At 40.2% G+C, this 13061-nt stretch overlaps 1 protein-coding gene across 6 annotated transcripts in view; it reads left to right on the top strand.

Moving 5' to 3' along the window:
- The window catches only part of LOC122551720 (von Willebrand factor D and EGF domain-containing protein-like), a 279402-nt gene that overhangs the window by 124407 nt on the left and 141934 nt on the right, over nucleotides 1-13061 (top strand). For all 6 annotated transcript variants that reach the window (XM_043694082.1, XM_043694080.1, XM_043694081.1 and 3 more), the window contains 2 exons: nucleotides 8445-8718; nucleotides 11033-11247. In XM_043694082.1, coding sequence (XP_043550017.1) covers nucleotides 8445-8718; nucleotides 11033-11247 — 489 coding nt within the window. The remainder of the gene's footprint in view (nucleotides 1-8444; nucleotides 8719-11032; nucleotides 11248-13061) is intronic.

The following is a 13061-nucleotide window of genomic DNA, read 5'->3' as shown; positions in this document are numbered from 1 at the left end:
GTAAGGGGCAACCTTTTCACAGAGAGCGTGGTACGTGTATGGAATGAGCTGCCAGAGGATGTGGTGGAGGCTGGTACAATTGCAACATTTAAGAGGAATTTGGATGGGTATATGAATAGGAAGGGTTTGGAGAGATATGGGCCGAGAGATATGGCAGGTGGGACTGGATTGGGTTGGGATATCTGGTCGGCCTGGACTGGTTGGACCGAAGGGTCTGTACATCTCTATGACTCTAACTGACAACCTGTCCTAAACTTCATATGTAGATCTGATGGTCAAGAAGTCATAATAATGCCTCCTCTTCCTGAGGAAATTTGGCATGTCCACAACGTCTTTCTCAAACTTTTACAGATGCACCATTGAATGAATCCTGTCTGGCTGCATAATGGCCTAGTATGGCAACTGCTTTGCCCAGGACCATAAGAAACTGCAGAATGTTGTGTGTACAGCCTAGACCATCACAGAAGCCAGCCTTCCATCTATGGATTCCATTTGCACAGCTCGTTGCTGCGGAAAGGCTGCCAACCCATCAAAGGCCCATCATGCCCTGGTAATGCTCTCCTACAACCTCTTCTGTCAGTCAGAAGGAACAGAAGCTTAAACACACACCAGCAGGTTCTTCTGTGCCATTATTAGACTGATGAATGGACTGTCCAATTTCAAATATTGCTGATCTTTCTTATGTTGATCTTGCCTAGCGTACGTTTTGTGTGACGTAACTTGTATGCCCCGTCTCAGAGCATCCTAGGATCTATTTATCCTTGCTTACTATGATCTGACTGTACAACAACTTGTAAACAAAGGTTTTCACTGTGCTTAGGTACACGTGACAAAAGACCAAATTAATCAATGAAGTATGAAATTGAAGTAACTACTGAGCTAAAGCCGGCGCCAAGGAAAGTATTGTCACTGATGGTTAAATCCTACAATGAAACAGATGACACATTCAGGTTTTCTATGACAAATCATCCGTCATACAGATGAGTCTGATACCAAAAGTGTCAGACCAGACATTGGCTAGACATCTATTATGCATGATGTAGTTTCATCCAACAAAGTACATGACTTAGTTAAGCCATGATCATTGCTGAAAATGTGTTGCTGGAAAAGCGCAGCAGGTCAGGCAGCATCCAGGGAACAGGAGAATCGACGTTTCGGGCATAAGCCCTTCTTCAGGAATGATCATTGTATAACCACTAGATTCAGTTGTGTTGTGCATCTGCCAAAGAGTTATCTTAATGTATAAAGACATGGTACTAATGTACATCCTTCTACATATTTATCAGAACAGGTTTCCTACTCTTTAGAGGGAAAATCTAGGATATTGTATTATTGCACAGATCTCAGAAAGGCAATCTACATTTAAGACAGCGAGATGAGATCATGATATGTGAGCAATCGTATAATTGGTCTCCATCTTTCTGTACATTCAGTTGGTAGTCAACATGCTAGCCAATCTGTTAGTCAGCCAGTCAACCATGTATGTTATAGTAATTAAGGCTGAAATGCAAGTCTGAGCAGCCATATCAGTATTACATAACTAGTTGAGTAAATTTCCGCATTTCTGACTCCATATAAACATGACTGGTATACATTAAAATTTAGAAAACTACATAGCACATTAATGTCCTTCCATGTTTTAGGCTTTTAGAGCCTTGCTAGACTATCTTCTTAATGGCCCCTTGAGAGTGACGATGGTGTGCTTCCATTCCAATTTGATGAGCTGTGAGATATCTAATAGGTCCACTGTGCAATCTGCAGACTCTGCCAAATGTGGGGCGGTGACGTTTGAAGATATGGGTAGATGGGTTGGAAACTGCTTTAGCAATGAGGAATAAATGTTGACCAACTTTAAACATCAAAGCCCAAGATGGCTGGTGTTTTTATTCTCCCAAAAATAAATAAATCTACTTCACCACCATCCCCACACACCCCAACATTCCCTCAAAGTGGCAAGGCTGTGTATTTGTGCAGTTATTCCGAGGTTCTACCTGCAGTGATCGGTCTCAACACGCCATTGTGGCAATGACTCCAGGTTACAGATGGCTACTGCCATGTATGGACCTCAGAGGCTCTCTCAGCCGGAAAGAAAATCAGCCCCTACTCCTCCTCACTCCCCATTCCACTCGTAGTTTAATTTCATTGTCCCTGTCTCTTTGTAGTACAGAGTTGAGATGAACTATTGGTTTGGATTGTTTCAAAATAACAAAACTGTTTATAGCATTATCACAGTCTAAGTCTAATGTGTCATAGTTGTTAGGAAACTTCAATTGAGGTTTAAAACTCTCCTGGAGGAGTTGCAGCTTTTGATATTTCACAACATAAAAGCCTAATAATGGGCATCCTGTTAATGGAAACAGTTGGTCAGACACTAATTAACTCCCATGCATTCCACAGGATTTGCAAAGTATGAGTGATGGGGTGAAGGAACATTTCTGTTCTACAGTGAGTTATTGGTCGTGTTTCTATTAGAGGCTTCTGCTAGATACAAAGCCCATATTTACTGGTGGTAATGATAGTGTCAAGATGCTCTATTAGTAGGTCCATAAGCACTGGTGTAGATGAGTTTGTGTCTAATTGTAAATCCTAACATGGTAAATTACAACATTAAAAAGGCATCTGGATGGGTATATGAATAGGAAGGGTTTAGCGGGATATGGGCCAAGTGCTGGCAAATGGGACTAGATTAGGTTAGGATATCTGGTCAGCATGGACAAATTGGACTGAAGGGTTTGTTTCCGTACTGTATACCTCTTACTCTATGAACTTAAAAGGTTTGCTATCTTGAGATAGAATTTTCCCTTCTGAGAGTGGTGAGTGAGATGACTTTAATCGGCTGAGATTCTAGATATCAAATCCTCATGTCAAGAAAATCTCTCCCAGACTAGAGGAGTTCAGAACCTCCCTGTTGTGTGGTGAGAAGCTTACGTTCATGCATTTGCAGCTCATTAATATCTCAAATCATCCTAGCAATGTTCCAACTTCCAACTCTCCTCTCTTCTATCAAGAAATCTGACGGCATACAAACTTGAGCAGCAAAACATAGTAGGTTCCTCCAACTTGTGCTGATAGACAAGATGTGAGCATAAGGAATGATCATGCCGGCCATTGGCTTCTGTTTACATGAAACAGCTTTCTCTTTACAAGGCCCTGTGTTGTGAATGATCATGCTGTTCCTAACCCTTTAAACCATGTAGTTCATAATTGGAAAATATCCAGCCTCACAACTCATCAGACTTGGTCTCGGCCCAACTCTGTCATGACTTCAAATCATTGACCTCTTTGAGCTGAGGGGTTGTCAGGACTTCAATGCTTGTGGCTGGCAGTTGGTATTCAGGTAAAGCCTCTTTCTAAACAGATATTTTAGCACTGAGTTGGAGGCAGGCAGTTTTTGTTCACCCTAAGGATGGTAGGAATCTGGTATAGACTGCCTGGAAGGGTAGTTTAGGTGGGTGGCAGCACAAACTTTAAAAGGTACTTGGATGAGCACCTGAAATATCATAACATTCAAGGTTATCAGCCTACTGCTGGAAAGTGTGACTAGTGTAGATTGTGTGTTCTTGGTAGAACAGACTCAGTGGGCCAAAGGACCTTTTCTGTATTGTATCATTCTATTAAGAGAGATTGACAATTAGTGAAAATGGATATAACCTTGTGGATGCCTTGGATGAATTAGCACTAATGATGATGGAGAACCACACAATGCAGTGGAGCTTACTGTATTAGTTGTCCATTGTTATTTCCCCATCTCCACATGACCAGTCCGATTCTTCATAGCAAGACCAATTACACTATTTTCTCTTCTTAGATAATGAGGATCCAGATGTCTACCAATCTCCTCCAACCAGATTTGGAACCTTTGGTCCAATTGTGGACCAGAAGTTGATGCAAGAGCAGTTAGTGATCATGTGTGAGTAGGAAGTGTAAAAGGACAGTAATTGTTACTAGTTGCAGAAAGATTTGAGCTACAGGGCAAGGCTGAATAGGCTGGGGCTGTTTTCCCTGGAGCATTGGATGCTGAAGGGTGACTTTTATAGAGATTTATAAAATCTTGAGGGCATGGATAGGGCAAATAGGCAAAGTATTTTCCCTGCATTAGGGGAAATCCAGAACTAGAGGGCATAGGCTTAGGGTGAGAGGGAAAAATTTTAAAAGGGACCCAAGGGGCAACTTTTTCACGCAGAGGGTGGTGCATGTATGGAATGAGCTGCCAGAGGAAGTGGTGGAAGCTGGTACAACTACAACATTTAAAAGGTATCTGAATGGGTATATGAATAGGAAAGGTTTAAAGGGATATGAGCCAAGTTCTGGTAAATGGGACTAGGTTAGTTTAGGATATCTCGTCGGCATGGACGGGTTGGACCGAAGAGCCTGTTTCCATGCTGTACATCTCTATGACTCGGAGGTCATTACAAGTCCTTAAATAAACATGATGTATGTGTTGTTGAATGGTGTCGTCCATCACCCTTGGTGAAAAATATGTGCAGGTGCAAATTTAGCATAAATGGTGGGCCGGTGAGTGAGCATAGGGAAGGTGGTACCATATAATTTTGCAGAGCACAGGAAATCATTGAGCTTCTTTCTGTACCAATGGATGGTCCTTTTCAGAGTAGAGACAGCTATTCTGATATTGCTGCCCAAGCGGGCTACGTCTGGGGGAATGATTACTTATTGCAGTCAGTGGGAAAACGACTGACCTTCTCTCTATCACTCATTCACCACTCCAAATTTTTCTTCATGAAGTGAGGCTAAAGCTTAGTTTTCTTCATTGCCATCTGGACAGAGTTCAGAGGCAAGCAGCAGAGTGTATCGGCAGCTGAGTTGATAGGCAGTACATACATATGGCTCTAGAGCCTGGACGATCTTAGTAGTGGTGAACACATCTGTCCCATTTGCTATGTTATTTAATGAGAAACAAGCCCAACATTTCACTTGCATAAAACTTGAGGAGAGAAGCTTATGATTGTCCGAGGTAACTGAACCAAGGCATGGCAGAAACCATATGGTTAAACTTATCGGCCACCATTTTATAACTTCAATTGGGAAAATTTCAGCCTTTGTTATTTTTATCTAAGATCAATTTGTGAATCTTTAGCCTGATGTATACAATTGCTCATTCTTTGAAATTTGTTTGACATATTTCTTTTACTTAATATTCTTAGCTCATTCTAAGCTGCCTGTACCCAGCTTGGTAACAGGAGAGCTAATAATTTCCATATCTGCAATCTTGCATACCCTACATACTAAATTTTCCAGACCATGAAAAATTAGTTGAAAATGTGAAACTATTTGGGAAGAATCAACATTTTCATGGGCATTTGTTTGGTGATGTTGAAGAGAAAGATGAGAGATAATGTGTGAGCAAATGTTTATATACATGGGCTGTTTGAGATGGATTCTCCACATCAGCTACGAGGTAAGACACGCAAACAGCTTGCTTGGAGAAGCCAATAGCATCTGTACTGAGTACATGATTATCTGTTGGGCCGGCCACATGCTTAGGATGCCTGAGCTCCAATCACCAAAGCAAGTGCTCTTCACCCAGCACAAGGAACACAGACAAACAAGAGGAGCATTTTGAAGACACCCTGAAGGCTTAGCTCAAGAAACGTAACATAACCGTCCAAGTCTCTGAGACCTTCACTCAGAAAAAACTGACTTGGAGGAAACTCCAGTATGATGGGTCGCCATTCTTCGATAACAGCCACCGACAACAGGAAGTACAGAAAAGGATCTAGAGAAATAATTTCCAGGCCTAGAAGCAATTCCACCTCAAACACCTGAACATGTGTGGTCAGTGTGGCTCTAGATCTGTCTCCGCAGCCAGTAAGGATACACAGAACACATGACCAATGACACAGAATTTCCTACATGGACACTGGTGCTTGTTAGCAAGTGATTGCCAATGCAGTATACATGCAGACTTTCAATCCTTCTATTGCTGAAGGTAAATACATAGTTTGATCGAAACATTTATTTAGAGAATGATTAAGAAGGCGATGTTGGAGGAAAGAAGCTCTTTTTAGAAAAAGGTTAATTATATTACAGTTAAAAAATTAAGCAGGTAACCCAAACAGCAAGCCCGATAGAATAGAAGGCATAGAATCCATTCAGTGTAGAAACAGGCCATTTGGCCCAACAAGTCCACATCAACCCACTGAAGCGTGACCCACTCCCCTTATCCCATTACTCTACATTTAACCCTAATTATTGCACCTAACCTACACATCCCTACACTATAGGCAATTTAGCATGGCCAATTCACCTAACCTGCACATCTTTAGATTGTGGGAGGAAACCCACGCAGACACTAGGAGAATGTGCAAACTCCACACAGATAGTTGCCCAAGGGTGGAATCAAACCCAGGTCCCTGGCATTGTGAGGCAGTTGTGAATGTACAACATCACTGACATGAAAATAGATGTGAAGGCAGTTGGTGAGGATGATGTAAAGAGTGTGCAGACGGTTATAGATTGTGAGGGTAAAAATATGCCATGTTTCAATATGTGGGAAAATGGTAGGTAATGCACTTTGACAAGAGGTTTATAAGAGATGCATATTATTTAATTGGAAAGAGACAGAAGAAAACTGCAGCACAGAAATTTGAGGATCCTCATTCACAAATTGCAAAAGGCTAGCCTCCAAGTTCAGCAGGTAATAGGAAATGCAAATGGATAGTTGGCCATTATTTCAAGGGAATGGATTCTACAAACATGAATAGGCCACTTGCCCTTTTGAGCCGGCTTCGCCATTCAATAAGATCACAACTATTCTGGTTTTAACTTCAATGCTACATTCCTGTAGCTCCATCCCTGGTAATCAAGATTCTATTAAACTCTGCCTTGGAAGTATTGAAAGATTCTGCTCTTTTGATGAAGTGAATTCCAAACTCTTACAACTTCCTGAGAGAAAAAAGATTTCCCATCTGAATTTTAAACCATGATCCCTAGTTCTCGATTATTCCACAAGAAGAAACATGCTTTAAATATTCATCAAGTCCCTTCAGGATCGTATTTTTTAATTAAGTCATCTTGAACTCCTCTAATCCCAGGGGATACAGGCCCAGCCAGTTTAGCTTTTCCTTATAAGGCTCATTCTAGGTATCAGTCCAGTAAACCTTGTCTGAACTGCTTCCAAAGCATTAACATCCTTCCGTAACTATGGTAATCAGTACTAGCAAGTTTTGAGAAGATTTGTACGGGTTGAGGTTCTGAATGTAGGTTTGCTCACTGAGCTGGAAAGTTCATTTTCAGACGTTTCATCACCATACTAGGTAACATCATTAGTGAGCCTCAATGTGAAGCTTCACCCTGAGGCTAACTGAAGATGTTACCTAGTATGGTGATGAAACCTCTGAAAGGGAACCTTCCAGCTCAGCGAGCAAACCTACATCCAGGTAATCAGAACTGTATAAAAATATGGAAACCTTGCTAAAACTATATAAGATACTCGTCAGACTACACTTGGAACAGTTTTGTTCCCTTCATCTAAAGAAAGAAATATTGCCATTCGACAGTCCAGAGAAGGATCACTGCGTTGATCCTGGGTATGGGTGAATTTTCTTATGAGGAGAAGTTGAGTAGGTTGGGCTTGTATCCATTGGAGTTCAGAAGAATGAGAGTAAACTTTACTGAAACATTGATAGAATATGAAAAGTTAAAGGTGCTGGACAGGGTATGTACAGAGAGGGTGTTTGCTCTGTGTGAGTGTCTAGAACCAGAGGCCATCCATTTAAGACCGAAATGGGAGGAGTTCCTTTTCTCAGGTTAATAAATCTTTGGAATTTTTGGTGATAGTGGGCTGTAGAGGCTGGATTGTTAAGAATTTGTGAGGTGAGAGAAACTGATTTTTTTTTATATCAGTAAGGGACCCAAGGGTTATTAGGAAAAGACAAAGTGAAGTTGAAGTCTGTCAGATCAGCCATGATTTCATAGAATGGTGGAGCAGACCCAATGGGCTGAATGACCTACTTCTCCTCCTGGGTCTTAAAGTCTAAACTTGCTTGAAATTCTCCTTTTAAATCCTATAACCAGTATCCACCTGCATTTTTTATATCCAGGTAGAAATGCAGACTGGATATTCTTTTGCTTAACTGTCCTTTATTGCAGAGGTAAGTGGACAGTATAAAGTAAAACTATTTGCAACCAAACAGTGTCAACAAAACTGGCAGTTTGGAGATTCTGATTCTGTCCTCTGTTAGCTCACTGGCTGGTGCCACGAGTGGTAATACCTTCTGGTAAAACAGCCCTGGCAGCTGTTTAAACTTGACTTGCTGTAAGGCAGACTGCAGGACAGGTCATGTGACCTTTTGATTTGACTTCACATTAAAGACGCATCCCCAAAGCAAGCAATTCTGCAGGTTGTAAGATTGTTAAGATTCTATTAAGTTGTATTAATTCAGGGAGGCATCCATGGGGTTAATGCATTTGTCATTTTATTGCAGACGCTATGACAACCATAAAACTGGGACTTTTATTTTGTACAAAAGCCTTTTGCGAGAATTTGAAGTTCATGTGCGTCAGTGGGATTGTGGCAGCCGCCACTATGCTGTATCGTGTAACTGTGGAGTGATTGCCAGGGAGGGTGATGATATCATTGCGTTTGATATGTGCAATGGGCACTTTCAAGAGACCAGGCCTCATTTGTCAGTGAAAAGCAGTGGACCAGAGCCACATCACGTCAAAATAATGGAGGCACACCAAGGAAAGAAGATCACTGTGCGTATTTCAGTTCTTACTCGTGACTTAGCTGTTCATCCTCAATCCTTTATTGATTAGCTATAAGCAAAACTGTAGCACCCTCGGACCTGCTCCCCCATTCTGTAAGATCAAAACTTGGATCGGTTTGTATTTTGAATTCCACACTCCCATCTACCCCTAATAATCTTTGATTTTGATTGCTAAACTATATCTAATGCCTTAAAAATATTTAATGACCCTACCTCCCCCACCAGGCAGAAAGTTGCAAATTCACACAAATTCAGAGAAAAACATTTTGTGCACTCAATCTTTCTGTTCATTTGCAACCTCCTTTATGTTTTTCAAAACATACTTTCCACTATCTTGGTTATCAGCAAATTTAGCTCATCTATATGTTCATAGGAAATAGGAACAGGAATAGGCCATTCAGCCCCTCAAGTCTGTTCCACATTCAATAGGTTCATGATGAATCTGACATTCTTCACATCTGCTTATTTTCCCATAACCCTTGATTCCCCTACTTGTCAAGTATCTTTTTTATCTCAGCCTTAAATATGTGCAAGGACCCACAGCTCTCTGTGGCAAGGAGTTCCAAAATATCTCAACCCTCTGAGAGAAGAAGTTCCTCCTTATCTCGGTCTTAATTTTGCGCCCTTTTATTCTGAGACTAAACCCTATGGCTCTAGACTCTCCCATGAGGGGAAACATCATCTCAGCATTTGCCCTGTCAAGCCCCTTAAAAATCCTATGTGTTTCAATGAGATCACCTCTCATTCTTCTAAACTTCAGTGAGTAGAATCTCAACCTGAAGACAATCCTCCTTACCAGGGGTCGTCTTGGTAAACTGCCTCCAATGAAATGATGTATTTATTTAAATAAGGGGCCCAAAACTGCTCAGAGTACTCCAGATGTAGCCTCACCAGCACCTTGTACATTTGCAGTAAGACTTCCATACTGTTATACTCCACACCGCTTGAAATAAGGGCCAACACTCCATTAGTCTTCCTGATTACTGCTGAACCTGTGCACTAGCTTTTTGTATTTCTTGCACAAGTAGTCCCAAGTCCCTTTTGAGTTGCAACTTTTTGCAGTTTTTCTCCATTTAAATAATACCCTGTTCTGTCATATATAAACCATCACACTTTGAACAACCGGTAATGTCTATTAAGATTATATCCCATCAAATTCATGTGATCTGTGGCGTATTTTGTCCTGTTCTTTGTGTCTTTAATTCTAGATTGTAACAAAATAAGTATAATTAATAGCACTTGTAGTGTAAAGTTCATATTTGCCTCTTAGCTTACACAATTATCTCCTTATTGGGCTTTTATGCCACTTTTTAAAATTGCAACCTAATTTAGTTGTACTAGGTATTACCATAACATGAAATCATCAGATTGAATTGGTAAATTAAAAGTGATTTGCTGATGCCCTGTACAAAGAAGAGTTTAAAAAAAAGCTGTCTATTTTGACTCTATGCTGATCAACATTAAACTGAATAGAGGTCTGAAATTGCATCTCATAACAACAAGCATATAAAAATTGTTTATGGAGTGCATAAAAATACATAAAAGTATCTGTGTGGAATGCAGTTTGAAAACTCATTTGTACTTCAAATGTTATGTCACAAATCCTTACAGTGAACTTTAAAAATAACAGGAATGCAACTTCAAATTTAGTTAAATTTAAATTTGGCCAACAATTTCTAACTTCTGTCTAACTTCTGACATAGTATTTTCTGCTCGATAATGTATTGAGGAATATTAATTAATTCAGAAAAGTCAGCATTTAAATATGATTGAGTATTAATAGCAAGTCTATTTTAATATATATTTAAGGCCTATGATCCTATTCTTTCTTGTTTATTTTTCAAATGGAATACTACCCTATGGATAGCCATGTACTAGACGTTCTTAGTCCTCAGTACCATGTAATACTCTCTAGAAAAATACTACAGTCTGCTGTAGCCAGAATACTCTTCTAATGTTACAAACTCATGATTAGATACAAAGGAGGAAGAAACCAATTCTTTTACAATGTAATACTCTCTAGAAAATACTACAGTCTGCTGTAGCCAGAATACTCTTCTAATGTTACAAAACTCATGATTAGATACAAAGGAGGAAGAAACCAATTCTTTTACAGAACAGAACTTTCAGGGAACTTTGTGATGACCTTTGACAAAAATGTGATTTTATTTGTTTATTAGTAAAATGTTAAACTAGAAACTCCAACATGTTCAAATTTTCCAAATGTAATTTCCATTTTTTTTAAACAGTAACTTAATAAAAATAAGCTAATTTATTTGATTTTTGGGTATCTATTTCTATAGATCATGTTCCCGTCAGGAGCATTTGTCCGTTCAGATGTAAGCGACTGGGGAATGAGCATAACAGTACGGGCCCCCAGCATTGATTTCAACAATACGAGAGGTCTCTGTGGGATCTTTGACCGAAACGGTAATAATGACTTCCATGGTGCCGATGGGAATCTGTTGTCAGGTGGATATTGGAGTAACGCCCCTGATGATTTCATCGAGGAATGGAGGTATGCATTAAACCAAAATAGCATTTTTGATTTAGTAAAACTAATGCAATGTCAATTGAAAGTGAACGTTTACATAGCATAAAGCGATCACTTATGTGATAGATTGACTGTTAATGAATGGTTCCAATTTATCACTAGATTAGATTCCCTACAGCGCGGAAACAGGCCATTTGGACCAACAAGTCCACACCGACCCTCCGAAGAGTAACCCACCCAGACCCATTCCCTATCCAATACTATGAGCAATTTAGTGTGACCAATTCACCTGGCATGCACATCTTTGGATAGTGGGAGGAAACCGGAGCACCTGGAGGAATCCCATGCAGACACTGGGAAAATGAGCAAAATCCACACCGACAGTTGCCCGAGGCGGGAATGAAATCTGGGTCCCTGGCACTGTGCTGCAGCAGTGCTAACCACTGAGCCACCGTGCTGCCCCAATACTAGAAATAATCAACCATCAAGAAAGAATAATTTGTGGTTATATGCTGCCTGTTCCAGACACATCTTTCTTTCGTTTTGAAAAGCTTCAGTTAAATACTAACCCTAATTTTAATACTTTTCCACACACAACATAATGTCTTAAGAAAGAGCAGCAAGAGGAAGCCATTCCTGTTTCTCCACCTTTCAAATAGATCCACGGTTGAACTTTTATATCAATTCAGCCTTCCCACCACAGGATTCTGAAATCCAATTTAGCATCAATTATAAGTCTCAAGATTTGACCAAATATAAAGCCACTCCAGCTATGAGTATGGTAGACAAGACATATAAATTTGTTAAGTTATCAAAACAAGTACTATGCGAATGACACTTAACAAGGCAGTGGCATCAGCCACTTCACAATGGTCCTCAGATGGCTAGGTGCTGTCTCTTCCAAAATTATTCAGCATTCTGCTTTCTACACACTGTACCACTGAAAATTAGGCCTTATTAGCCCTTTCCAAATCACACCCACAATATGACCAGAGGTATCCCTGAATTCTGGCCCAGACACTGCATGATTACATCTGTATTGACTGCGTGAGGTGTGCATAGTGTGTGCTTACCTCCTGATAACCATTCATTCCAGGATAGGAAACACGATGAGTTATTTGACTCAGATTTTGCTGATTAGTGTAAATTCCTAATTAAATCAGGCACAAGTTACTGTGTCTGTGCATTGTTGATGAGATGAGTTGCTTTTAAAAGACTCTTTGCTTTTTGGAGGCCTCGTGCTGGGTGAGGTGGCTGTTGTTTGGAATGGCTATTTTATCTTTTAAGAAGTGATTGCAGTTATTTGTAACTTTAAACAATGCAATATCAAAATACTGCAGAGGATTATACAGTGGATAATACTTTAAAAATTTGCTACAAAGTGTCTAAGTAACATAAGTGGATAGTAGTTAACCAGTGGTGATAGGTAAAATACAAGTTCACTTGGTACAGGCATAAGTAAGAAAAGTCGTAACAGATTGCACATTAATCACTCGTTATGAGAAATTGCATTTATACAAAAAGGACATTAGAGAATTGATTCTGGATCAAAATAAACTGGTAACTCCTATTCCTCATTTCCATATATCTTAATCCATTGTTATGGTTCTGTTCGCCGAGCTGGGAATTTGTCTTGCAAACGTTTCACCCCCTGTCTAGGTGACATCCTCAGTGCTTGGGAGCCTCCTGTGAAGCGCTTCTGTGATGTTTCCTCCGGCATTTATAGTGGCCTGTCTCTGCCGCTTCCGGTTGTCCGTTCCAGCTGTCCGCTGTAGTGGCCGGTATATTGGGTCCAGGTCGATGTGTTTGTTGATAGAGTCTGTGGATGAGTGTCATGC

Source organism: Chiloscyllium plagiosum, chromosome 7, assembly GCF_004010195.1.
Source record: "Chiloscyllium plagiosum isolate BGI_BamShark_2017 chromosome 7, ASM401019v2, whole genome shotgun sequence".
NCBI classification, from domain to species: Eukaryota; Metazoa; Chordata; class Chondrichthyes; order Orectolobiformes; family Hemiscylliidae; genus Chiloscyllium; species Chiloscyllium plagiosum.
Note: the sequence above shows the minus strand (reverse complement) of the source record. Positions and strands in the feature narration are given on the sequence as shown.